This window comes from Triturus cristatus, chromosome 11, assembly GCF_964204655.1.
Source record: "Triturus cristatus chromosome 11, aTriCri1.1, whole genome shotgun sequence".
NCBI classification, from domain to species: Eukaryota; Metazoa; Chordata; class Amphibia; order Caudata; family Salamandridae; genus Triturus; species Triturus cristatus.
The window spans coordinates 1,120,548,619-1,120,576,172 of NC_140594.1; the positions used below are offsets into that span (position 1 = coordinate 1,120,548,619).

General features: G+C 44.4%; 1 protein-coding gene across 3 annotated transcripts in view; it reads left to right on the forward strand.

Annotated features, from left to right (window-relative positions):
* Positions 1–22,483, forward strand: part of RUBCN (rubicon autophagy regulator) — a 199,422-nt gene extending 176,939 nt beyond the window's left edge. For 2 of the 3 annotated variants that reach the window (XM_085635662.1, XM_085635663.1), the window contains 5 exons: positions 7,713–7,951; positions 9,099–9,160; positions 11,433–11,586; positions 11,984–12,077; positions 16,285–22,483. In XM_085635662.1, the coding sequence (XP_085491788.1) occupies positions 7,713–7,951; positions 9,099–9,160; positions 11,433–11,586; positions 11,984–12,077; positions 16,285–16,439 (704 nt within the window). In that variant the 3' untranslated portion in view covers positions 16,440–22,483. The remainder of the gene's footprint in view (positions 1–7,712; positions 7,952–9,098; positions 9,161–11,432; positions 11,587–11,983; positions 12,078–16,284) is intronic. The other variant, XM_085635661.1, reaches the window with a different exon arrangement.
* Positions 22,484–27,554: the final 5,071 nt, after the last annotated feature.

Consider the following 27,554-nt stretch of genomic DNA (forward strand, 5'->3'; position numbering starts at 1 on the left):
GATTGACTAGAACTCACATAGACATGAACAGTTTCAAAAGTAACCCATCTTACCCAATCGTCCTCAACTTCTATAGAGCACTCCTTCAGGCACCTCTAACACACCACCAGAATAGATCAATCTGCCACACCAACGTTCCATACACATAAGGAATTCTGAAAAATGCAGGAATCTGTTCTGATCAAAAATGGCCGCATCTCAGGAAGATTCATTGAACCATCTCGACTAAGCCCCAGCATTAGGTTCCTTAACGGCCATGACTGCCTGCCATTGGTGTAATGTTTCTGGGGAACAGGTAAAGCTAGGAGTCAGGTAAACATATCCTTCATTTAGTTCCCTGAAGCATCCTCTCCGTCTCCAGGGCTGTCACCCGTTTTAAAGTCCAATTCCTACCTCGCTCAGTTTGCCACTTTTCAGGGAAACATCTCATATAGGAATTTCCTCCCCTGCTATAATCATCCCAGTGCCCGACATCTATCATGAGCTCATATCTTTGTACCTCAAGCGTCATACTCCCGTAGAATGCATTGTCTGTTTCAATTCTCTTAAAGTAGGTATGTCCCAAAAGCATACCTCCTCCACCTACCTCAAGCCCAAAATTATGAATCGGACTAGTGACGACCTGAATATTCTGACAGCCAATGCCTCAGTACATCTCACTTCAACAACCCCACAGACCACCATTATTCTCCTGCAGGCTTCAACTTCCACTTAACGCCTGCTGGTATACCTCATAAACCAAACACCACCTCGTCCAGTCTCCAATCTCACAAACCTCAAGCTGACCTCAACTTCAGTGGTTGCATTTACTCAAGGATGTTCTAACGTGGAGAAGGTAGCACCAAAACAAGTGAACGTCATGAACAAAAGCAGAGAGTTGAAGTATCTGGAGACTTTGGTTCAAGTCTAGAGCCACTACTTGAATTAGTCCAAGGGATCTGCAAAAGGGGTTGAGCAGGAAATTGGTTTACTCAGATAAAGATCACCAAATATCTCAAACATCAGGGAGTCTACTGGCAATACTGGGGGAAGAGAATTGGCCTCGCGAAACAGGGATTAGGCTGAAGTTGCCAGCAGTAGTGGCAAAATTCAATTTTGTAAGGAAGTGGGAGGGCAAGTCTCTTCTCACATGTTGAAGAATGGGAGGCAGACCTTGACTGGTGTCAGAGTGCGAAAGAAGTAATCTATAAAAGCAGAGGGTCCCCCAAAGAATAGTTGTGGGGAGCTTGGCGAGAATTCCGGGGCATTGATATAGTGATCGCATGATTGACAGCGCATTAGGCTGTACGACTGTTTGGACTATTGTGAGTCTAACTGAATTATCATATGGCCATAAAAGTGCCCAGGGTAATCTATATCTCTGGCCTGATGCTCGTACTGTGTACGTGATTCAATGCCGTGCAATGTATAATTGCTGATTGTATTCACTCTGTTCTGCAATGTATAATGAGCAACTGTTCAAAAAAAGATTTTACAAAATCACAAATTCACTCATTTACTGTAGCCACACATTAAATTTGATAGCTGTCAAACAACCATCTCCTATTTGTAAAGTACTTTTTTCCTCAGACATACTAACTAACAAACTTTTAATTAACTTGGAAATCTTTCTTCTGACCAAATCGTCCATTTCAATCATAGCGAACACCAGGGTCGTGCGGCGCTGTTACTGTTGCTCCTGCAGATGCACCTTCTTACGATGAGTACAAAGACCCCGAATGAACTCTTGCATCAAAATACTTCTTGCACCCCCTTCATGCACCCTCCACCCACAATAAGCGTCTAATAGTACAGGGAGATCCAGTCTGAAAATACATCTTAGACTTCCGTTATGCTCCCCACAAGATAAGTGTCAAGGACCAAAAAAACAATTAGGATTACATTTACACCTGTAAAAAAAAATTACCTCCTCCTTTCACAATAATATCAGTTTTTTTATCAGGACAAAGTCAACTGATTTATCAGGAATAAACCTTTACCCTTTCTTGTGAATATTGACTTAAGACGTGATCAAATGTTATCGAAATAATCGTCTTGCTTTTAATCTTTCTTTGGGATACAAGATTCCAAATTGACATACACAATGTGGGAGTGAATCCGGAATGATAGTCAGTGGGAGACATTACGTGCTGATGTTTCCTCATATCAAGAAAGGAAATAGGTGTTCTATGAAATTTTGTATAAAGGGTAAACGTCCATAGGGAAGTGCCAGCCATTGCACTCAGAGGTTGATGTGCAAGCAGTGTCAAATGTTTCACTGAGCAGCCTTACTGGATAATCCTTCCTGTAGATTACCATTTTTTAACAATTTTCCATGCAGGACACTGCTAATTGGTGATGGTAATAGATTTGACAGACCATGGACATTAATTGACCAAAATACCAGGGGTAGCTTAACTTTCATCATGTGCCCTTTGGAATCGAATTACATCGTAGGAAGTGACAATATATGACTTTTAACCTGGTGACATCACTGAAAGTAATGCCTTCTTAACCTGAAATAGACCCAAACATGATGGGAGGAATACTTGAAGATAGTCCAACCACTGGCAATCGCCTGGGGTAGCATTCCACCTCATGGCATTTTGCCCACTCTGGACAAATGCCCGTTTTTATGCAAATTATTATTGGCTCTGCTCTTCAAGGGCACAGTCCATTCTGAACTGCCATATGAGACACACTCTAGAACGGAACACAAGCAACCCCGAACCGGTTTCCGCCTATTTAAGCCGAGTGAACTTTAACCAAGATGATATCACAACAAGTGCCATTCTGGAATTGAATGGAAAATGTTTACTAGAACTTGTGCATCAGGGACATAATAGAGACATGAAAATGTAAAACATAAATTAAATCCTAATGAAACAATATATATATATATGTGTGTGTGTGTGTGTGTATATATATATATATATATATATATATATATATATATATATATATATATATATATATATATTCACTTAAAAAACCATAGGTTTCACACATGATATAGTTAGGTGGATATTTCACTCGTAAAAAACCAATGAAATTCCCCCGTTATAGTTAGTTCAGATAACTATAACTCGCGCGCCCGCAATCCACTGCTCATGACGTCACATATTACATCACTCATGACATGGTCAGTGGCATCACTCATGACATCACTGATGACATCATCCTTGTGATAGAGTGGCGGTCGCGCGAGTTATAGTTATCTGAACTAACTATAACGGGGGAATTTCATTGGTTTTTTACGAGTGAAATATCCACCTAACTATAACATGTGTGAAACCTATGGTTTTTTAAGTGAATTTGCAAGGTTTTTTAAATGCTAATTCCTAACTATAACGTGTGTGAAACCTATGTTTTTTTCAGTGAATTTGTACGGTTTTTTAAATGCTCATTTATTTATGTATTATTATTTTTTTTATATATATTTATTTACAATAAACTACGTATAATTTTTTTTTTTTTTTCGGTTTTCACCGTGTGCGCACCCCCGCGATTTAAAAAAAAATAAAAAAAGATTCTGCTTTCGGGGTCCTTCAGGGACCCCCTGACAAAGGCTAGGGGGTCAGGAACTCTCTACCCTGCCCCCTTTTCACGTTCGCCACCTTCCTTTTTCACTCTCGCACTGAAAACAAACAAAATGGCGGCAGACACTTCCTGATTTCGACCGATTCGAACGTTGACTAACATGTAACCACCAATCAGAATTACGCTCGCGCACGTTAGGGTGCTCGCACGGTGCGCACGTATAGATATTGATATGCTTTTAAATGCTATTTTCTCAGGAAATACTGAACAGATTTACACCAGACCTGCAAAAGGCACTTCCTTGACCTTATGGCTACCTCTCTGCCAAATTTCAAGTAATTCTGTTCAGCCGTTCGGGCTGTAGCTGTGTCTAAAGGTCCTATGGGAAAATGCATGGGGAAAACGCGTCTTGGGACCCCCCTTTTTTCTCGGCCCCTACTTGACGAATCACCCCAAGACTTTCAGGGTAGGAGCTGAACGGAGCGCCCTGTTAGTTTTGAAAATTTTGCGAGGATTCGTCAACCGGCGCAAAAGTTATTCAAAATAGAATTTTCAGATTTCCTATGGAAACACGATCCTAACTATAACTATCTACTGGCGACCGCCAGTAGATAGATATATATATATATATATATATATATATATATATATATATAATCTGAAAGAGACACGTTGGTGATAGATTCCTCACCTTAGAATATCCCCAGGTGTCATACTGGATCCGGAAAGTTTTCGTCAGCAGTACCCCTGCGCGTCAGAAGGTGGCGTTGTGCGGCTCTGCATCCGTCGCTGGCGTCGTAAGCGCCGAGATGACGTCATGCAGACTACTTAGGCGCCACCCATGCACGCTGACGTCGTTCCACGCGGATTCGGGTAAGAGATATCCTAAGAAGAAATCGAAGAAGCGTTTCCGCTCTCTGATGTCCCCTCGTTGGTCTCCGGACAAGGATGAGGGGGCTGGGGGTACCACCGCCGCGGCTCCTTCGGAACCTGTGAGTCCCGCGGCCTACCCACCTTATCTGGGTCCGTCGGCGACTCCTGCTCAGGTGCAAGATTTTCTTGCAGCCATGTACCGCCTCTTCAGGCCTCGGGCTCCCGCCGGCTCACCTTTGGGCCCCCGCGGTCCCAGTTGATGGCCCTTCCTTGCGGCCTGCTGCGCTGCAGGCGCCGCAGGGCCCTCCGCCGGCGGCTCCGGCGCCACCCATGGCTCCGATTCCGGCGCCGCAGTGGGTTCCATTCCTTCCACCACCGACCTTGCCCTGGTTCCCGGACAATTTTGCTCCTGGTTGGGACCCTACTTGGGGAACTGAGCCGGTCCGGCGTCGACCTGCGCCGTTCGACCATTTGTATTCCCCTCTTCCCCTACCACCGCAGCCTGTTCCACGGACAGTGGAGGAGGGGGACGACTGGGAGAGGGGTCTGACGACCCTCTCGCATGGCAGTGCGGGTCAGAACAGGAATGGCCAGAAGAGCTAGAGGAAGCCAGTGGTCTTGACCTTTCCTCTGACCCTGGTTTTCTTTCTCCTCCGGCTGTGGCTATGGAGGAGGGCGCCACATACACTATGGTGCTCCGTAGAGCAGCTGAGGCCCTTGACCTTGACCTGCCTACAGTGTGTACAAAGTTATCTTATGGACATGCCCTTTGATGGTACTCGCCTGTTTGGCGATAAGGCAGATAGTGCCCTGAAGCGTTTTAAGGACTCCCGGGCTACGTGCAAGTCCATGGGTCTCTCCACCACGTGCCCGGCCACGTCTGCTTTTCATTCCTTTCGTGGCCACGGAAGGGGTGCCCGACACATTCGTTCAGCCAGAAGCCTGCGCAGAACCAACCTCAGCGTGGACGTGGTGCCCACCGCCGCGGGACAGGGGGCTAGCGTGCGGGTCAGTCCACCTCTGCTTTTGCAGCATTTGCCTCAAAGCCTTCCTAGTCCGAGCTTTGGGGCACACCCCACGCCGGTGGGCGGCAGAATTCGCCATCACCTTCCCCACTGGCGTTCCGTTACCTCGGACAGGTGGGTGCTGCTAATCATCCAAAGGGGCTACTCCCTCCCCTTCGAGACTGCCCCTCCAGCCATGCCACCTCAGTTCCACCGCATGTCAGGGGACCATTTTGTGCTTCTCCAGCAGGAAGTCACGGCCCTCTTGGCCAAGGGGGCCATCGAGCGCGTTCCTGGGCCAGAAGTAAGACTTGGTTGTTATTCCCACTACTTTCTGGTCCCCAATAAGGAAAAAGGGGGCCTGCGTCCCATCTTGGACCTCAGGAACGTCGACCGCTTCCTCCGGAAGGAAAAGTTCAAGATGCTGACTCTAGCTCAGGTCTTGGCTGCCCTCGACTCTGGAGACTGTATAGTAGCGTTGGACTTGCAGGACGCTTATTTTCACATCCCCGTCCTGCCGGCCCACCGGCGTTACCTGCGGTTCACGGTGGGCCAAGAGCACTCTCAGTTTGCCGTGCTCCCCTTCGGCCTTACCAGTGCCCCTCGGCTGTTCACAAAGGTGATGGCGGTGGTCGCAGCTCAGCCGCGCAGATCAGGGGTTTCAGTCTTCCCCTATCTCAATGACTGGTTGTTGAAGGCGGGCTCGCCCCAGGCGGTTGTCTCCCACCTCCAGACTACGGCCAACCTCCTGCATTTGCTGGGGTTCTCCATCAACGTGCTGAAGTCGCACCTGAGTCCCTCTCAGGAGCTCCCCTTCATCGGAGCAGTTCTGGATTCGACGCAGTTTCGGGTTTATCCTCCCAAGCCGCGAGTCCGGGATATTCAGGCTATGATTCCGATCTTTCAGCCTCTATCCCGGGTTTCAGTCAGAATGACCCTCCGGCTCCTGGGCCTCATGGCCTCCTGCATCCTGCTAGTGCAACATGCCAGATGGCATTTGCGGGCTCTGCAGTGGGACCTGAAGTTCCAGTGGGCGCAGCATCAGGGCAACCTGTCCGATCACGTCCAGATCTCGGAGGGCACTGCACACGACTTGCAGTGGTGGCTCACGAATCGCGATTGGGTCCTTGGCTGATCCCTCTCCCTTCCCCAACCGGAGCACACAGTGGTGACGGATGCGTCCCTCCTGGGATGGGGCGGCCACATGGTAGAGGCGGAGATCAGGTGCCTCTGGTCGAGTCCCGGCTCCATATCAACCTTTTGGAGCTGCGGGCGATCTGACTTGCACTGAAAGCATTCATTCCCTCTGTCCGGGGAAGTGTAGTGCAGGTGTTCATGGACAACACCACCGCCATGTGGTATTATTTGGTTAACAGATATCACTGACAGGGCCTAGGAACCTTTTTGGTGTGCGTGCGATAAATAAATTCTGTTACCATAACATCGTAAAGTAAGAAACTGATTTTCCATCGAAGAGATTTATGGAAGTGGGGAACCTGTAGCAGATTAGCATTTGATGAACTAAGTACCCTCTAGCTTATATGGATAAGGATAGGTAACCAGTGCCGTTTAAGGAGCGTGGGTTTGGCTGAAGAGTAGCGGGAGGTTTGAGCGTACGCTCGAGCAGCTTTATTTTGGGATACTTGCAGCCTATATTGTTGCTGCGTAGAGGCAGCACAGTACAGGGAATTGCAGTAAATGGTGCCTGGCACAATGCTCTTACGAGTGTTCTAGAAGAGAATAGGTTTAAGCTTACTGAAGGTCAAGGAGCAGGAGAGGACTACAGATGACATTTAGTGATTACGTTTAAAATTGAGATTGAATTTGAACCCTAAACTTTTTACAGACTTTCATGGTTCTGAGGCCCCAAGCCCAGGCGGTAGAGTACCAGGGTGACAGTTCATTTCTGCTCACTAGGATTTCAGTTTTATCTAAGTGTATCTTAAGCCATTTGGCAGGCTTCGTCATTGAGTCATTCAGGAAGAGAGGCCAAAGAGTGCATTTCCATTAACCTAAAAATACGTAACTTTTTGTTACGTGACACGACATGAGTCCCCACTGGACATAATTTGAATGTAACTTTTAACCACTGTTTCTGGCTATGTTGGTGTATAAGTACTTCTACAGATAGCCCATTGTCTACTATTTTTCCCTGGATTCATTCTGTAGAGGATTCAATGCTGGCCCATCACACATTCACACTTTGCTTTTTCCACAGTGATAAATGTTGATGCTTCACAATGTCTTTTAAATTTCATTTGTAAGAAGTTGGTCCTAGACTAATTAGTTTGACCTCCACCCTCTCCTTCCACATAGATTACATCAGAAGGCTTCGCTATTGTGAATACTTGGGCAAGTACTTCTGCCAGTGCTGCCATGAGAATGCCCTAATGCCCATTCCAAGCCGCATCCTGTGCAAGTGGGACTTCAGCAAGTACTATGTCAGCAACTTTTCAAAGGACTTACTCACAAAGATCTGGAACGATCCACTTTTTAACATGCAAGACATTAACAGCAACCTGTATCGGAAGGTGAAGGCACTCGATCAAGTGCGGGTAAGAACACATTACTTTTTAGGTTCTGCCTCAAAGTGTCCTGTTTAGAATCCAATGAGAACCCACCCAGAATTCTGTTTCAGCAAGAACGTATCCTACTTTGCCACTACTTACCCTGCTTAAAGATTCAGCTTCTTACCTTCCACCCTTCTACTCCATATCACCTCAATTTCATTTATATACACTCCCATTTATCTCTTCTGGGGTTTGTTAGATATTTAATTCCTTGACCTGTCTCCACTCCATATAGTCTGCTTTTTCAGACTGCATTACTTTGCTTCTTCCCCCTCAGCATAAATGCCCTCTTCTTTTCTTTCCTGTCTACTGTATCTCTTTTTACAGTCCCCTCTTCTCTCAAATCTTAAATGTTGACCATGTATTTGTTCTGATAAATTTTTATAGTTCCACTCTCTTTTCTTGCCTTTTTAAATCTCTGCCTTACTTTTCTGTCTTCTCCCCATTCCACAAACTCTGCAACTTCTGTTTGTCTCCAAACTCCGCTTTCCTAATTACTCTCGCTACCTCTGCTTTTTCATCCACCCTTGCTCTTGCTCCCTCTCTCTCTCTCTCCCTCCATTCATTCTTCTTTATAAGGCGGTCCAACATTGCCTGTCCTTTTTCTGCATGAGTGGGAGAATGAGGACCTGGAAATGCTACTTGCATGATGCGATTCTGCAACACATTTACAACTGACTTGGATGGCCAAATTCACCCCACTAGCAGACATTTTATTTATTTTGTTTATATATCAAAGGGGGGGGGGAATCACTGAATGGGTGGAAATGTACATGGTGAAAAGCACATTTACATTTCTAGAATGGGTCAAATAGATTGAGTAGATTGGCAGCATGTATTGCGGTGGTTTTGGTATTATGCCATGTGATGGGGCCATGGGATGATTACCTGCAGTGTTGTTTGGTGTTCCTGAAGTGATTCAACGAGGCTGGAGGTGTCTAGGGTTAATGGGTTGTCCACTGTTTGTGATGCAGTTACTGGGTTATGGAGAGAAGGGGGCGGCGGAGTGAAAAGTAGGCACAGTTGACCAAGCTGTAAGGAAATGTAATGGTTGATCACATTTGCTGATGGTTTTTTGTTCTATAAGGATGAAAAAATGAGCTAATCACAGTGTTTTTTTATATTATTACAGATGCTGAGGGTTCAACTGACGCACATGAAGAACATGTTTAAGACGTGCAGACTCTCTAAAGAGTAGGTGTCCCAGATAAGGCTAAAATCTGGGGGTACATCTTGCAAAAGATGGTCATTTCCTACATGGGTACCCACTGCAGAAGGCAGTGACTACTACTCACCCCTGTGGGAGTTCTTATCGCTCAGGCTGAAAGACCATCAGCATTGGCCTGGTCAGTTCCAGGATGGTGTTCCACTGTGAAGTTAATAGCCTGTGGGGAGATGGATCACCTCAACAGTTTAGGATTGCCACCCCGCATTTCCATCAACCATCTATTACTGATTAGCATGGGTAAAGTTCACAGATTTCTACAGCCAGCAAAACAGATAGGGCAAAGGTTTTGGGGGAAACCACATACAAATGGTCATTTCCTACAGCGCTTTGCAAGAGAGAGTTCTCCTCCCCCAGTTTGGCATTATGATCGCTGATTGTGATCGGCTGGTTGGATCCTCCTTTTAGACAGATGCACTCCTCTTCTCTGGGATGTGACGAGCTAAACCTTGCCCTCCTTCCCTGAAGAGTTTCAGAAGAACAGTTCATGATGGGCAAGACACTGCCAAATACATTTTGCATGCCAGGCTGGACACCACACCATGTAGGTTGCACTATGGGAGTGGTAATTTGTTGCGTGTTCGGGTCTACTCCCCCATCAACCAGGACAGGGCTCTACACCCAGTCTTCCACAACGTATATCTCAGTGTGTGAAATTGAGCTGAACCAGCTGAGTGGTTTCAATCTGCCCAGTGAACTATTGAATGCCATCTTGGCTGATCGCCATCTGTCCATGAAGTTGATCTGTTCTGGACGATGGACAAAGGTTGTGGCTTGGTGTTAGGACTATCAGGTCGATCCACTATATTCTGAACTACCTGAGGTCCTTTTGTTTGTCCAGCCTTTGACTAGGCATGGCCTTGGCACAAGTAGAGGTTTTTGTTAGACCTTTAGGACTTTTTGCCATAGCCAGATCAGCACTCTTTATTTAAATCGCCAGTTGTCATGTTTCTTTTGATAGGGCTTACACTTATGCTTCGTCTTGTGCTGTTTGTTATGCTGTAATAAGACCCTTTTTTTTCATCTTCTTAATGTGCACAACTTTCAAGCTTATGCACAGCTGTTCTTTGAGAATGCTGACCCTTAAAACTGCCTGTAACATTGCAATTATGTCTGAGCGCTGCGTCCGTTAACTGCAAGCACGGTCTGTGAAACCCACCGTATACCAACTTCTCTCCGCACAAGCTGATACTTTGAGCTATGGCTTCATTACTGCCAAAACTTGTGTTGCCGTTCCTTATTGGACAGGCCATCACGTTCCAGAAACAGACAATAGCAATATGGATCGTTTTTTGCATAGAAATGTGCTATGCGTGGCCAAAAAGAAGATGGGCAAGGGTCTTCAGACTCCCTCTACCAGAGCAAAGGCCACCACTACGGCCTTGGAAACGGTTGTTCCGCTGCTGGACATATGCTATGTTAGGCAGCTACAAGGGCGTCCGTCCACACCTTCACCAGACATTGCTGCCAAAACTCACTTGTCCAAAGGGTAGGGCATTTTGCCCGCTTGGTCCTGCAGGACTTCCTAGTGTGAAGTCTACCCACTGCTCTGACACACCGCCTTTTTTGATGGTCCGCTTTGGTAGCTATTCAAAGGCTGAGGAATATGTGGTTAGAAGTATCCATGAGAAGAACAAGTTACTTATCTCTCCTATTACACTTTCTGGTGCATACTCTGTTTAACTGCAGATCCCTCACTGACCCTCCCTCCACCTTGTAGTTCTATTTTGCACATTATCAAAGTTTGAAATCTGTTGCTGATGCTCCACGTCTCAGTGCGCTGAAGGCTTGGTTGTAAGCTAAAAGCTGTGCCCAGAAGTGCCACCTATGTATGGCTCTGCACCGTCCATTTACACGACTGGGCAAGGTCGCTGCTGAGTCCAATGGTGCTACCTACTGGCACTCAAGAGCAGTTGCTGGAAAAAAGTTTCTAGATCGAGTTAAACACTTGGTGGGATTCAGAAGGTGAAGAATATGCATTTATATAAAGTATCCACCAGGAAGAGTGTTACCCGAAGGAAAGTAAGTTTAATGGCAAGCAGCTTCTGCAGTTAAGCAGAGGTCTCTCTTTTCTAATCAGACTTTAAGTTGGGAGTAAATGGGATTTGGTCAGGATGCATTTTCACACTTTCGTAATTACTGCCAATTTCCATTCAGAAGCCAAATACTTGTCAGGAGCACATAGCAGATCATTAAACTTCAATTCATCATCCTCAGTTACATTTCTTTCTCTCCCTATAGCCTGTTGGATTCTTTCGATGCTTTGCCAGGTCATCTGACTGAAGATCTCCACCTCTACTCATTGAGTGACCTCACGGCCATCAAACGGGGTGAACTTGTGCCCCGTTGCGTAGAACTTATTAGGGCAGGAGCCCTGCATGTTCAGAAATGCCTGGTGAGTTATTTGGTCCTTCTCTGCAAACAAGTAGTCATAATATTCCCTGCTGTGCATTAATGCTAAATTCCATTAAAGATTATGTAAAAAAAAAGCTTTACATTTTTGGAGAGTAATATACTATTATTTCATTAATAGTAATGTAATATTTTGTATATCTTTAGTGGACATTGATAAATGCAATCACCATTATGCTTTTATTAACAAAATCTCAGACGTATTGCAGTTCCAATGTATATATTGGCAGAATGCACCAGAGAACAGGTGAACTGAAGATTGTTAATTGCCTGGTAGCACAGGGCCGTCTGTGAGCGTGTGCTAATGCTGCTTGAAGGGTCTGAGGTAGTCCTCCCCTCCATTGCTCTCTTTGTTCACCATTTCACCATTCTTTTTACAGCTTTGCCAGGCCAAGGGATTCATCTGTGAGTTCTGTCAAAACGAGGATGATGTCATTTTCCCTTTTGAGTTGAATAAGTGCAAGAGGTGTGAAGGTGAGTTATTTTATAAGATGGATCTGTTCCCTGAAATGTCATTGCTACGGTTTAGGTGTGATCAATTTTGTGGAGGAAATTGGGACGACAGGAAACTGTGCCTCAGCAGTAGAAGGCCTGAAACCCTTGGTACCAATGCATGATGGACGAATCCATAGGGTCTTGTGTTAGTGATCAGTTTATACATCCAGGTGTCATGGGAAGGGGTAGATCAGCCAGGAATGAGATGTTCCATGTTTGTGAGCTGTACTATTCCCGTCAGATTGCAGATGTAGTTCAGCAGAGCATAGGCAGTAAATGTGCAGGCTTGTGCTGCGAGTAGCCCAGTGCTCTCATGGGTTCAGTATCCTGAGGCATTGTGCTCTGGAGTTGTTTACAGCCTATACCAGCAAGGCATGGACCGCTCCTTGTTGAACAGGATGCCGCAGAAGCCCATTTCAGCGAAACCACATTCATGCTGCTCCATTCTTAATGTAACTGATGGAGAAATTGATGTTTATAGCATGTATTGCTGTCGATTAACATGCAGTGCATACTTCTATCTAGTGTTGGACACTGGCGTTTGCAAGTTGTTTTTCTTTGATGAAGTATTCGATCTCAAGATATCTTGTGACTCCTCCCTTAAAGCTCACGCTGCACCAGGACAAAGGCTCCACCTCATTGTTTTTTCCATCATTGGGTTCACACATTCAGCATGAGCTCCAGGCGGTCAGTGACCCCTTCTTCGCTTCTTTAGGCTCCACTCAAGGGACATCTGGAGCCATCGTCGGAAGAAAAAACGATTTCAACTCCAGTAACTGTCTCTCTTTGTTTCTGAACTGCACCGGAGCGGTTCCTGGCTATGAATTGGGTCATACTGAGAATAACTGTCGGGGGAGTGGTGGTATGGAGAGAGTGCCCTTACTTTTTTGCCCAGGGTGTAATACCAAAAACCCATGATCTGATCTCCACTGGTTCTTTAAACTCTCTCCCTGCTCTACTTGTAAGGCGTTTAAAAAAAAAAAAAAATAACATACTGATCTGTTTAGCTGAAGAGCCAGGTTTTGGGGGTCTTCCTGACGGTGTTCAGGGAGGGGTCGCGTCTGATGTCTGCCGGTAGCTCGTTCCAGGCCTTGGCTGCAATGTGAGAGAAGGATCTTCCGCCTGCTCTGGCTCTGTGGATGCACGGGGTTTCGGCCAGTGCGAGGTTGGAAGATCGGAGGTTTCTTTTGGGTATGTGGAAGTTGATTCTGTTGTTGAGGTATGTGGGTCCGTTGTTGTGTAGGCATTTGTAAGTGTGAGTGAGGATTTTGAAAGTGACTGTTTTCTCCACAGGGAGCCAGTGGAGACTTCGTAGGTGTTGGCTGATGTGTTCTTGTAGGGTGATGCCGAGGACTAGTTTAGCAGCGGTGTTCTGTATTGTCTGGAGTTTTCGGAGTAGGGACTTGTTGATACCGGTGTATAGTGCGTTTCTATAGTCCAGTCTGCTGGTGAGGAGTGCGTGGGTGACTGTCTTCCTTGACTCAGAGGGGATCCACTTGACGGTCTTGTGGAGGATGCAGAGGGTGTTGAAGCAGCTGGAGGTGACGGTGTTGACCTGTAGGTTCATGGTGAGTGATGAGTCGAGTACGATGCCGAGGTTCTTGGTGTGGTCTGAGGGGGTAGGTGGGCTTCCGAAGGTGGTCGGCCACCCACCAGGTGCTGTCCCATGCAGAAGGGGTGGTACCGAGGACGAGGACTTATGTCTTCTCGGCGTTGATCTAATTATCTTCACTCTGAGTCCTGAAACCTCCGGACACACATCATTGTTGGCTAGATCCTGTCACTGCACACTCAACAGTGTGCACCCTCTCATGCAGGAAGACTCCAGACACTTGACACAGTTTTTAGGTCTGGCCTACAAGACAGTATAAACTGTTTGGTTGCGAAATACCTAGTGTGGATTCACCAAGAACTTATAGTGGGCTTGCAGCCTACCCGTTGGCTTTATTGTCTCTCATTTGCTTGCTTTATATTCTTTGACTGTCCTTCCTCTTCCTGTGTGTGCTCCTTCCCTGGAGCATAGCCTTGTTTACCATCCTTTAGATTGGTTGACATGTTTCCTTCCAGTGGTCATTCAGGGAACCATTTTTTTCCTGGGTTAAGAACTCCATGATAGTGCACACGTTTTCTAGGTCTCGTTCGTATGTGCTTCTCCCCTGCCAAAAGCAACCCTGCCCTCCGTGCTCTGGGTTGCTTCTCCCTTGTGTACTTCTTCCACTGCCTGCCTGCATTTTTTTTCTCTTTCTCTCTCTCCCTCCCTCACCCGAATTTATTTTTGTCTATTGCCTAACCACTCCTGTGTATGTGTTTTTTATTTTTTGCAGGGCCAGGCAGTAAATTTCTGCCAGACCCTCTGTCCTTAAAAAAGAAAAAAGCACCTTTGCGGTAGCTACATTTTTAAAAATGTATTATTATTGACTGGCCCACCGTCATGTTGGCTGTGTCATTGCACATTTTTTCTTTTGTCAAATGCTGCACTGCTCTGCCAAAACAATGTGTTCGAGGCATATGAGCTGTAGATCATATGGGTTAGCATAGATCGCCCTCTTGTGTTGGGCTCGGATGTTTGCACTTGTTTTTCTTCGAAGAAGTCTTTCTAGTCACTAGGTAGGTGACTCCTCCTTACAGTGATAGTGCACATGGGCAACGACTCCATCCCCAGATTGTTTTCGCCATAAAGGGTGATGATGGAGTTATTAAGAATAGAAAGTGATGTCCATGTGCGTTGTATTTAAGTAAGCTAATACTGCAGTAGATAAAGGTACCCAGGGAGGCGGGTGGGTGCATATGAATCTACACCTCTACATACCAAGAACAGATGCATACTGGGTAAGTAGCATTCTATGTTTGAGGCATATGAGCTGTAGATCATATGCGTTAGCATAGACTATACAGCAGTTATTTTCCCAGAGGTGACTGACCTGTATCTGTTGTAGTAGTGTTCTTAAGACAGCCTGGCCCACACTAGCTTGTTTTGCATGCACATGTACACAGTGGTGTTTTGTGAATGTGAGGTGTAGACCAAGTTGCAGCCTTACAGATGTCATCTAAGGGTATATTCCCTAAAAATGCCATAGACTCCCCTAGTTTGCGTGTGGAATGCGCTCTAGGGGGAATAGTTAATGTGCGTTTGGCTTTAATGTAGCATATTTGGATGCATTTAATTATCCATCGTTCCATACCAGCTTTTGAAACGGGATTGCCTTTACGTGGTGGTGAAGGAAAAAGCATCAAAGAGTTGTTTGGTTTTCCTAAAAGATTTAGCTTGTTCAATGTAATAAAGTATTGCTCTTTTCACATCTAGTGTGGGAAGAGCACGTTCTGCCACTGAGTCTGGTTGGGGGAAAAACACTGGCATTTCAACAGACTGATTGAGGTGAAAGGCAGAAACAACTTAGGTAAAAATTTTGGATAAGTCCTAAGAACCACTTTCTTATGATGAATTAGTAAAAATGTTCTTGTATGGTTAGTGCCTGGAGCTAACATCCAAGCCCAACACCAGATGGCGATCTATGCTAACGCATATGATTCTACAGCTCTACGTGCGAAGAACAGATGCATAATGTGTAAGTAGCATTTTCCTTATTGCCAATGCAGCACAGGATTGAAATTGACATTTGGAAAGCCAATAGGTCCGAAAGACAAGACATAATGTCTTTGGCAATGTTTGCTAACTTTAATTTGTAAAATGCTTTACAGAGGACGCTCCTTGGTAGAAAGTGTTCACAGGGATATAGTCGATGTTTTGACTTCCTTTAGGTTATGAATCCTTGCCTCTTCCATCATCTCCCAGCGTCATGGTTCCAGCCCCAATCCCAAAGTCCTTGACCAGATTTGATATGTTGTCACTGATGCTCCTTCCTTGGGAGAATCCTGTTTCCAGTGTAATTTTCGATTTCTGGCCACTGCGCCATGCTCGCCTTTTGTGTGCATTTGAGGTCCATCACATGCTTCTGGACCAATGCCCGTTATCATGCTCTGCATCCCTCCTGTGCTTAACCTCTCATTTGTCCATGGCCGTAATGTTGATGGTCCAGTTTCCCTGTGATGGGTTACCTGTGCCTTACTATTCACAGGTTGCATAATGTCCAGTGTTCTATATTACATGTTCTAATGTGAGATCCCCATCCCAAGTATTTGCTCTATCTAACGTGCATGCCTCTCTTTTTCCTGTCCCCCCTTCTAGAGTGCAAGGCCTGCTATCACAAATGGTGCTTCAAGTCTGAATCCTGCCCAAGATGTGTCAGGCTACAGGCGCGGAGAGAGATGCTTGCCAAGAGAAGCCTGGAAGCCTATGCCTCTGAGCCAGAGGAGGAGGAGGAGGAGGAGGAGGAGGAATAGAAGCCGCATATGCACTGTTAGGAAGACTGCAGCGCCAGTTACGAGCAAACTTACTACATGTGGCATTTTAGAAGATAAAATAGCAAAAGGAGAACCAACAATGGGGGTCTGAGAACTCGGGTGCTGTGATCGGGCATCATGCTGAGCAAAGGGAGCTTGGACTCCGTATGGACATGCGAAGTTGTAAAAAAACCTTTAGGTTGAAGTCAAGTTTTTCTGACGTTTCAGCCTTCCATGTTCACGTCCGAGGCTTTGCAGCAAGTGATGCAAGCACTTGAGGGTGGGAACGATCATGTCCTGACTGATGCTTGGAGCTCAAATTTTGTAACTCCTAACATCTCGAATGTAGACCTGAGGTTCCTCCCTTTCCAGAGCCACTGCTAAGGGCACCCCGTTGGATTTTGAAGGTGCTTATTGAAGTGTATCAGCAACGGCATTACTTGCATTCATCCGGATTGTGTTCGTATCCTCAACGTTGCAGAGTTCCACATAGACCTGCAGTGAAGTCAAGGAGCAGGGACACGCGGCTGCAATCTGCTGATCTGTGCCGTAAGAATGTCCTGCAGAGCCGCTCTTGGGCAGACTGCTTTCCATGGAGTGGTGTGCAGGGACTGGTTTGGTGCTCCTCCTGCACTATTTTATAGCACAGAATTTGTGCCCCACTTATGACGAAAGCATAAAGACAGTGGTTACGTTCCACTTTGTAATGACTTCATCAGCATTGAGCTCTCTGCCCTTCTTTTGACACACAAGGATTGGTGACTTATGGCCAGATTACAAAATGCCTGAGGCAAATACTGCTTTGGACTCTAATGTGCCAACACATACTAATGTGGCTTTGTTTCAGGCTTAGCAATTTATGTGAACATGATACTGATATGCGAGTGTAATTTACACGCGCTAGGTGGATTCACGTCTGTTGTGACAGCCTACATGTTGAATTTTTAAGCTGATGTCAGGGCTCCTCGTGCCAAACTGACATAAGGGACAGCCTTTTCCAGTCTAGAAGGATGGTAGACCATCTTAGTCTGGTTCCACCAGGCGTTCCTTAAAGTATGGTGGTGGTTGTGCCACCTTCTGTGGTGGTGATGGGTTGCTTGGATTGACCAGCAATGTTTGATGATGGAACGAACACTGCCCTGGGGTGTGCTGACTAAAGGCAGTTATGTAAAAGAAAGTAAGCCTCACGTTGGCACGTTAGGTTGAAAAAAAAAGTGTCCGTTTTTTTTGTTGTTTTTTTTTTACTTATGATTGTAGCAAACCGCTGCCTATAATTAATTCCTCTGTCTTTGCTGCTAAAATATTTATTTTTATACATTAATTTATTTCAAACTGGAATTACTTTTATTGCTTTGCACTTTGTGTTTCGTGTGAGTAAAGCAGGAAGTTGCGTGCTTGGTACCATATGACAACACTGTTTTGTATCTGCTTTGAGCAGGCTGGGGCCAAAGTCAGCGCAGGAAGAGATTGTGGGAAGAAGAGCAAGTTTGGCAGCTGGTAGAGCTGACCAATATTAGCCTATAAAAGGCATCCATTGGACCGGAAGGTGAACTCTGGGAGCGAATGTGTCACAGGGTAGTGGCACGATTGTGGCGGCTTGCCAAAAGACCCTATGCCAAGTGCCAGCTCATCGTGTCATTATAGTGTGTGTTTGAAATTTCAGTTCTGGGTGAAGGGGTGGGGGTCTGAAAATAATGGAAACATAGGAGTAAAAATTGATCATCTGATGTTGTCAAGGTTGAAACTGAATCCTGTGTTGCCTGGATGTTTGGTACCACCTACTGCTCGTACGGTATCCTTCCATTATGCTTTCTCACATATATTTTGCTCATGTTTATTTTTTTAATTTTACCGTATACTCTGTTGAGTAAGGGCCAGTTCTTCTTTAAACTAACTTTGCACTGCTGTTTCTCAGACTTAAAAAATAATGGCCGCTCTAAGGTAAGAGGGTATTTCATTTAGTCAAAGCATTGATAAAGGTCACTGACAAATCCTGGAGGTGGAATATATGGAAATTTCTGCTGTTGAATGACCAAAGAATTTAGAAGTACACAGTTGCAGTTGTAATTCCCACTGTCAGGTATACACAGCTTGATTGCAGAGGTAAGCTTTTGACATGAGGAGATCTATGTTTGGCGTGAGTCACCCTTAAACTCCCCTTAGTATTAAAGGGCTGCTTTTGGAAGATGTTGCGTTTTTTTTCCCAGTCACAAGCACTCCATTGAGTTAAATCTAGTACTGACATTGAGATAAACATAGCACTGAAATGTATTTAAGATGCATGGCTTTTGTTTGGTTGGTCATCCGAGTGTGTCCACTGTTATTTCTCTTGGAGATGGGGCAAGGACTTGGAGTATCACTGACCTAAAGAACTTGTTAGCCCAACCCAGTTTTGCTTAGCAAACGTGCAATTTCAAACTCCTCCACCGTAAAGTCAATTTGGAAGTCAAACCAACACCGGTCACGCTTTCTAGGGTGACATCGCAGCATATCTGTGTACAGTAATTGGTTTGTGGTGGAGAGAAGCAATTTCTGTTTCACCTGGTTTATGCTGAATATTTGATGTTAAATACACAACTTTCTAAGTTTTGGAGTGCTGGATCCCTCCCTTAAAGTTGTAGGATTCAAAGCTGTCTGACTTTATGATTAGGTGGCAGAACACAGTGATGTCAGAGGGAAGCTGCATGTTACTCGATTATTGCAGTCTTCCTTGCACCCTGTGCACCAATCCCACCATAGCAGTCTCCCAGCTGAATCCACCTCTTAACCTGACTATATGCAATCCCTCAAACAAGCATCCAGCGTTCATAGGTCACTGCTCCGTCCGATATATGAACACAGTAACTCGTTTAGCACACTTGCCTTGGGGAGACCCTCATGAGATGATGGTTTATGGTGTCTTTGGAAATTATATTAAGCTCTTTCTGGAAAATGTCAATTTTTCGTTTTCAAAAATCCATCGACACTCTTCCACCCGTCCACCCCCTTAAATCGATGCTCTCACAGAGGACCGTCATGCAGCCTCTGGACTTACGAAGCTGGCTTTCTGAAGACTGCTTCCCTATGTGGCAATAATCAGTAGAATAGGATCCCAATGAAGGATAGTAGGCTCCATGACCATAAAGAGGTTTGTCGTTTATCGACCTTTTTGTTTTTATGCAGGAAAATCTGATTTGGAAAAGAGACTTGTTTTAACATTGAGAGAATTTGAACAAAGATAGCAAACTGGGCAGCTTTACCATTTCACTTTTCCTTTCAGATGTTTTCAAGGTAGTTTAGCAAAATTATCTTCCAATAGCTGCAGGTCCTTCAGGAGAGCACCAGCATCAGCTCCCAGTGGGTATTTTCCAACGTTCCCAAGCACAGCATTGAAATTGAGGGCCTGATGCTTGACTGACTTTTCCTCAAACCCGGACTTGAAAACTTGGCGAGGATGGAAGCCCTTGTTAGATGCTCTTATGTTCCCCTGTTTCATCAATCACCTTGTATGCCTAGTCTCAGGTCATGTAAAGAAAGCGGTGGGTAGGGATTGTGAGAAAGCAGACTAGTGCATGAGGTTAGAGATGGAAATGCAGGCATGACCCAAGGGGTATGAGCGTCAGTGAGGGACTCCAACATCCTGGTAAGACCAGGTCATTCTTGCTGAATACAGCAGTTGGTCTGATGTACTGACATGCTCAACATGCAAGAGGTCAATCACCTGTCATGCACCGCAGTACGAGTTCCCGGTTCTATTATTTTTGTATAAATGCTTGCTCGAAGACCAGACTGCATGCAGGTAGACAGTCGATCCGCTTTCTGCTGTCTTGCTTGGTTCCTTCTTTGAAATGAAAGGCAATTGTTTTAGGTTAAAATCATAAACATTTGTTTTCTTCGTATATGAAAAGCAAGGTAACACCACCCTGTAGGAAGAGACTGAGCAGCACCAATGCTCCCTAAAAATACAACATGGGGTGGGCAGAATGTGAGGTGCAACGGAGGGAGAGATTTCCAGTTTTATCGGATATGTGTAATGCTGATGATGACGACTGTTGTAATATAAAAATTACTTCAGCTCAACCATTGGAGCTGGTTGCTTACTGACGCTGTTTGTTTTGAAGAGTAGCATAGTCTTCTTACGCACTGGTCCATTGCTCTGTTCTTTGCTTGTATACTTTTATTTTGTTTTACTCCAGGTTTAGTTAGAAAAGCCAAAAAGCAGTTTTGAATTTATCTCAGAAAGATCTTGGAAACAGTGGATGGTGTCAGTGCTGGGTAAGGGAGATTCCTGCACTTGAGGGAGCCACAGCTGCACATTTAGAAGGTGAAATTTAGAAAGCTAAAGATAAACAAAAGATACACTTGAACCCTGCACTAAGAAACTCATAGCTCCTTCTGCAGCCTATCCAAAAGGCATGGTGCAATTACTTGCAGTTATCTTTGGTTAAAGTCAGTGACAGGAAGGCGTTCTGGGGTCCTACGTGGAGCCCTTGCTCAAGCGTACATGATTATGCTCTACTTCAAACTAAACTGGTAACTTGACCAGACATCTGCCTAATCACTTGAAATGGATGCTTACGCCTGCTTCCTTTCCATTGAGAGGATCCTGAGGCTAGTGTGTAATAGATGTGAGACTATGCACTGGACAGTAACATTTAACATCATCATGCCATGAAAGGTGAGAGGATTTACACTGATACCAGGGGAACCTCCATTTGTATCTTTTGTCAACTTTGGGGTTGCTACTGGCCTAAACTGACCATTGTCGGGCTCCTACTGTCTCGATGTAATTCCACCACATTGTAACATTGACATGTTACTAGCTCAAGTACACTTAAAAACTAAGGTTTCTGCTACCTTCCGTCATCTTTCCCCTGCCTATAAACTAGGAAGTCTTTTGCAGCAGAGAGGCACCTAATCTTCAAAGCCCTCCTATCATATTTGCCTTGGGATAATTGCATGGTCACAACCTCCGTTTTCAACATAGCAGTAGCTACGCGAAGCAATGCTAGCTGACTGGACCTGTGCTTTTTGATGTGCACTACTGTTGGGAGACGGTATGGTGGGTCACCATATGATTTTTCCTTTCTGTCAGATCTCCACGCCACTCTTCCATCGCAGTTACCACCCTCTGGCATTTACGCTGCACACCCCTTCTCAGTTTGCCTCTGCTGCATCAGTGTTTCAGCCATTGCTGATCATCTTCCTCTGGATTTGTCCATCATGTGCATGCTCAATCAGTACATTGTATTATCATCCATCAGGAGTTCCACACGTCACCTCCATCGATGACTTGTATAACCCGAATGGAAGAAAATTAGTAGTGCAGTCCCAGTTTTATTATTTTTACAGTTTTATTGTCTAAGCCCTCTAAAAGAGGGTTGCATAAGTTTGCACACTCTGACAGACAGTCCAATTAATGAACCCATTGACATTTCTCCCAGTATATTTCTTTTTAAACAAATCGCTCTAAAGGCACAATGCTCCATCAGTTAAATTAATTTTTAGCAAATAATTGAATTTGTGTATTTCCAGAGGGCGGGTACCATTTCCCAAGTGTATCTAGTGCCGTAACAACTGTTTGTGTGGGGAAACCTTAATGATGCAGCAGAGAAAGATAAATGAACTGTGGTGTGGTGTAGTGATCACAATGTCTGCACATGATAGAGTATTGGAAAAATTAGATAAAGTAGGCAAACCCAACCAGTATTCTCAAGCCACAATCCGTCCCTTACCCCTTCAACTGTCTGACTCACTACGTTTATTCACCCTCTCGCACAAGGCGCTTTCTAAATGTGTGCAGCTGTAGGCAGTATCCCTCATTCGCTGCCATGGCGGGCGGGTTTTCAGCTTTTCACTCATGAAGCTGTTTTTCCAAGTCTGATTTGAGGCACTAGTCGACTTATTGTGTATTCTAGGTAAGCTACATGTAAATTATTTGTTGTGTAAAAGCCAGTGTAAATACTAAAACATATATGTTTATGTTCAATTGTATATTATCTGTCTGTGAAATTATTACAGAGATTAACCAGAATTATCCGTCCAATAAACCAAGTTAATTGAAAGAAGTGTCTTTCTGTGTGTTGATGTTGCAATATTTTGTAATCGGTCCATTTTCAGATTTTGAGTACCGATAAAACCCGTAAACACTAGTCTCAGAAAGCTGCTTATTCGATTCCTGAACTGAACGCAAAGTGGCCCAAAATAAAGATAGTGACAAAAGAGATGATAGTCTAGAGCAGTGGTCTTCAAACTTTTTGATGCCGAGACCCCCCTGTCAAAATCTTTTAGGCGTAAGGACCCCCCCCCAAAAAAAGGTCTAGATTTTTGATGCCGATACCCCCCTGTCAAAATCTTTTAGGCGTAAGGACCCCCCCCCCCCCCCCCCAAAAAAGGTCTAGATCTTGGTACACCTCATCATTGACAACTATCGACAACCATAAAAGTCTTCAATTCCAATAGCAAATCATTTTTACAGTGGGGAAATAATATTAAACCGTGTTTATCAAACGAAAGATCAGTGGGCGTGGTCAAAGGTGTGGCTAAAAACAAAAGGCTTAATTTATGAGAAATTGGCCTTGGGCAGCACCGCAAGTCTTCTTGCTGCGCTGCCCTATGCCAATGTGGAAGGGCAGAAATGTACCTTATTTATGAAATACAGCGCATTCCTGTCCTTTCCACTGCGTTGGCGCACAAATTGCTGCCTAGCGCCAATGTAGGCAGGATTGTTTTTGTGCAGGAAAGTGGCCAGAGAGGGGTTTTCCCCTCTTTCTTTCTGAGCTGCAGAATGCCGCACACATGGAAAGAGGAAAAAATATGAGGATGCATGAAAACATTTCTCCTCATTACGCCTGTGGGGATGTGCATGGTTTTGGCGCTGCCCCAGGTTTACATAGTTTTGTAAATCTGGGGAAGTGTCAAAATCGATGGGTGTTGCGAGGGAACACCCACCGCGATGCGATGCCCATGGAACTCCTACTTGACAGACTGAGCGAAGGCAGCGACTTGCGCTGCTTTGTCTTGCTCCATAAGTGTGAGGCCACTCAGCCACGCAGGATGACTTTGCGTCGCCTCATAGATGCGATTGCGATACTTTTGCCACCGAAATTTAAAAATAGAATGATACTCTGGCGGCTCAAGCCTCTCATAAATCAGCCCCAAAATATTTTGATCGTTTTTTAGGTCTTTCACCATCAGGTAGCTACATATAAAAAAATGGAATGCTTAAATGAAAAATACACTTTAAAAAGTTGTTACTCAGTGGAGAATGTACTGTAGTACATTAGGAAACCTATATTAGTTTAATGCACTGCAGAGGTCTGTGTGTAACAAGAGAGCCTCAGAATTAAATTTGGTTGATGCAGTGGGGAATAGTAGCTTGTGGACATTTAATTTATTCTTGCATTACACACACAAGGTAAACTGCTACAAACTGTGCAAATAGTTTTAGGATATAGTGGCGCTTCCAAAATGTAGATTTTAGTAATACTAGAACATAAGTAATGCATTTTTTTGTACATCTGTGCCTTTAACACCTCCTCAGAGGTACTAAGTGATTTAAAACATGCACTTCACGGCCCAGTTGTTAACTCTTCTTACTACCACTAAAAAAAGAAAATACAAATCTTTGCCATCACAAAGCAATTAAAGCCAGAACCACTCCCAAGCACCATTTACATTTGCATGTTAACTCAAAACGCACATTTGCATTTCATTCAGGCAAGCAGGCAGCCTGGCACAAAGGATTTGTTTCACCTGTCTGCCCAGCCTCTTCCTTTCACAGAACTGGAGACTCAATTACCTTCAGCTGAAGCATTTTAACAACCGGAATGAAGAGTCCTGGTTTTCAAAAGAAAGAGCACATGTTTTAGATTCCAGGCAGAAGTGAGGCCTGAAATGGCCAACCCCTTCCCAGGACTCAATGGCCCTCCTGGGGGTCGCGGCCCACAGATTGAAGACCTCTGGTCTAGAGTTTGTTCTACATCACAAGTGAGTGGTAAATATCTTTTACGCTGCTTCCAGTACTCACCCATTGGTTATTTTGTATCAGAACATTGGCCTTTTAGATGCATCTACTACCTTTCCATGTAAGCTAAGCACAGGAATTTTTAAAAAGCATCATCCTACAAGAATAGTAACACAAGCAACTTTTCTTTCTGAACCTTGCCAAAAACTATGGCTTTAATAAACCTTTTTGCAAATGGTGTCCATATTTGTCCCGTTCTCAATTTGTATGAGGTTCTCCCACAAAGTTTTATGGTCCTACTGAGGGATTATGGCATTTTTTGTTTTTTTGGGGGTAGGTATGGACAAAACATCCTGTCAATTATGCTTGTGTTGCCATTGTTGGTACCTTTTGAGAAGACTTGAGACTTCTAGATAATGTGCAACTTTTTTTTACCACAAAATGTCTTTGTGTTAAAACAGCAGACCTTCAAGACCCGTAAGAAAAAATGCTAGGCATTTTATATTGGAGGGTTTGGGCTTTGGCACATATATCGAAATTTGTTACATTAGAAAGGCAAAGATGGACCACGCTCTGCAAATTTTAGAATCATATGACTAACCGAACAAGTCAAGCCAGGTCATTTTCTCGACCACAAACATTCCAGGTTGTGGAACCGCCAATATCTTTTGCCAAGGTGACTTCAACTTTGTCGAAGACTGAAGCCAACAATCTCCTACAAAGAAAGTCAATTGGGATGTCTACTCCTCCATGGTGCAGAGATTCTGGCAGCTGTCTGCTTTGGGATCACAAAAGATTTAGAGTTGTTCGCATTGAAAGACTCACATGATATATAAGGCGTAACTTCCTTACTCCAAAAACAGTAGACACCCTTCACCAAAACATCTGGAGATGGTCCATTTCTGCACTGCCTTTCCTTTCTTTGCCCTGATGAACCCAATAAAGAATTGATTGTCCACCCGGAACTCTTCGGTATGATCGATGTAAAATGATAAAGCTCTTTTTGGGTCAGGGCACTGGATTTGTTCCTCCTCTTTGAAAGGGTGGGGCAGAGCAAAGAAGGTAGGCAGTGATGGTCTGGGCAGCGTGAAAGGGTGTTACCACTTTAAGTTGGAACGAGGCATGCGTTCTTCAAGCCATTTTGTCTGGGGGGGGGAAGTAATGCAAGGAGGGTGCACAGAGAATACTAACTCTCGTGTATGATGTAATGGTCACAAGAAAAGCTGTTTTTATGGTCAGAAGGTGTGGGGGCAATTGTGCAAGAGCTCAAAAGGTGAGCCCATCAGAGCAGTCAAAACTAGGTTCAAGACCCATTGGGGCATGATGAAGGGTTTTGGAGGGAACACATGTTTTAGTTCTTTTAGGAAACAAGTCACAACGGGTGACCTAAATAGGGAAGGCTAATCCGGCACACATAAGAACGTCTATCTGACCGAAAGATACCTTTTAATTGTGCCTAAGCAAAGCCTTGTCGGGCTAGTGAGAGAACAAACAACAAAACATCAGACAGAGGTGCAGAAAGAGGATCAACATTTTTGGAAGCACATCAAGCCTCACATTTGTCCCAACAGCAGGCGTATACCGTCTTGGTTGAGGGACATCTGGCTGCTAGAATGACATCAGACTTTTGCAAGGAGGTCAAAAACTGTCAACTGTTGGCACTCAATCTGCTCACTTACTGACGGGAAGACGAACCGAGGACGCCAACGTGCCATTAAAGGACCGATATGCTTAAAAAGATGGGACACCATGAAGAATCTTAAAATCGTGCATCTGATTTGGGGTCCTTTCCAGACTTGGATACGGATGAAATAGGAATATCCTTGTGACCTTTATAAAATATACTACTTAAAGATATATGGTATACCTCTGAATAAATACCGGATGTATCGCGGTTATTGTCTTGCATCTAGAAGGACTTTGAGGTGCTCTCTACGGGGTATCGTCACATAAGAAGAAACTGTGATTACTTCTTATAGCAACAACAGCAATTATTGTAGGTCAATATTATTCCTTTAAATAGAAATCCCAGGTTGTGAGAACCTGCGATATGAGAAGTAGCGGGTCCTGATGAAGGTGGTTTCTACGTTTTCTTTTGCCACCGAAACGCGTTGACCAAGTCTCTTTTCAAACCCTACAATTTTGTAGTATCCTCCTTTTTGGGGGTCATAAAGACTACTTTACAACTAAAATGCGCTAATTGGGACAACTGTTTAGATTTATCTATAGGATGTGTATGGTATGTGGATGCATGAATGAATAGTATGTATGTTCAGTGTTTCTCTCCCTGGGTTCTGTTTTGTTTTGGAATAATAAATTGTGTTGTTAAGGAATTGACATAAATAATGTGTAAAATATAATGATGATGTCATAAATGAAGATTGGTTTATATGTGAAAAAATTATATTGTATTTATATATAAAAAAAGATAATATAAAAAAAAAATAAACAGGAGTAAAAGAAATAAATTGAAGTGGTAAATTGGTGTTATTTGTTGGTTAGCCCATGTTGACTTAGATGTTCTATTAATTTTTTGATTAAATACAGAAAATTAGAATATAGGTCTAGAGGGAGCATTATTTGTTAGGTTGTTTATTTTTTTCCCCTCTTCTCCCTGACCTTTTGGTAAAGTATTTTGCTTAGAGGGGGGTCCCAATATTTCTTGCATGGCACTCAATCTCCATGCATGAAGGTGAAATGTGCGCAGGTTTGGGTGCAGGAATATGCCCAGTTTTTGTGACAGTAGATCCTCCCTGAGGGGCAGCCTGATAGGAAGACTGGTGCTCATGCTCAAGAGTTTTGAAAACCATATTGTGATTGGTCTGTCCGGAGCCACATGAATGGCTTGGGCCAGGCCGTTCCTGATCTTTCGAAAACTCTGGGTAGTAGTGGTTTTGGCAGAAAGGGGCACAGGAGGCCTGAACTTCTTGAGGCGAAAAGCGTGTGGGTGAGAGTTGCCAATAAAATTCCAGTGTAAAAAAAGTGTTGACATTGTGCATTCTCTGTAGTGTTGAATAGATCTAATCAAGGTTCTCCCCAATCGCTGAAGAGACCTTGCACCCCAGTAGTTTGAGGACGCCATTCATGATCAGCTAGGCATTGACTGCTGAGGCTGTCTTCCCTGGCGTTCAGAGAGGCCCAGCGATGTTTAACCACCAGGAATATGTCCT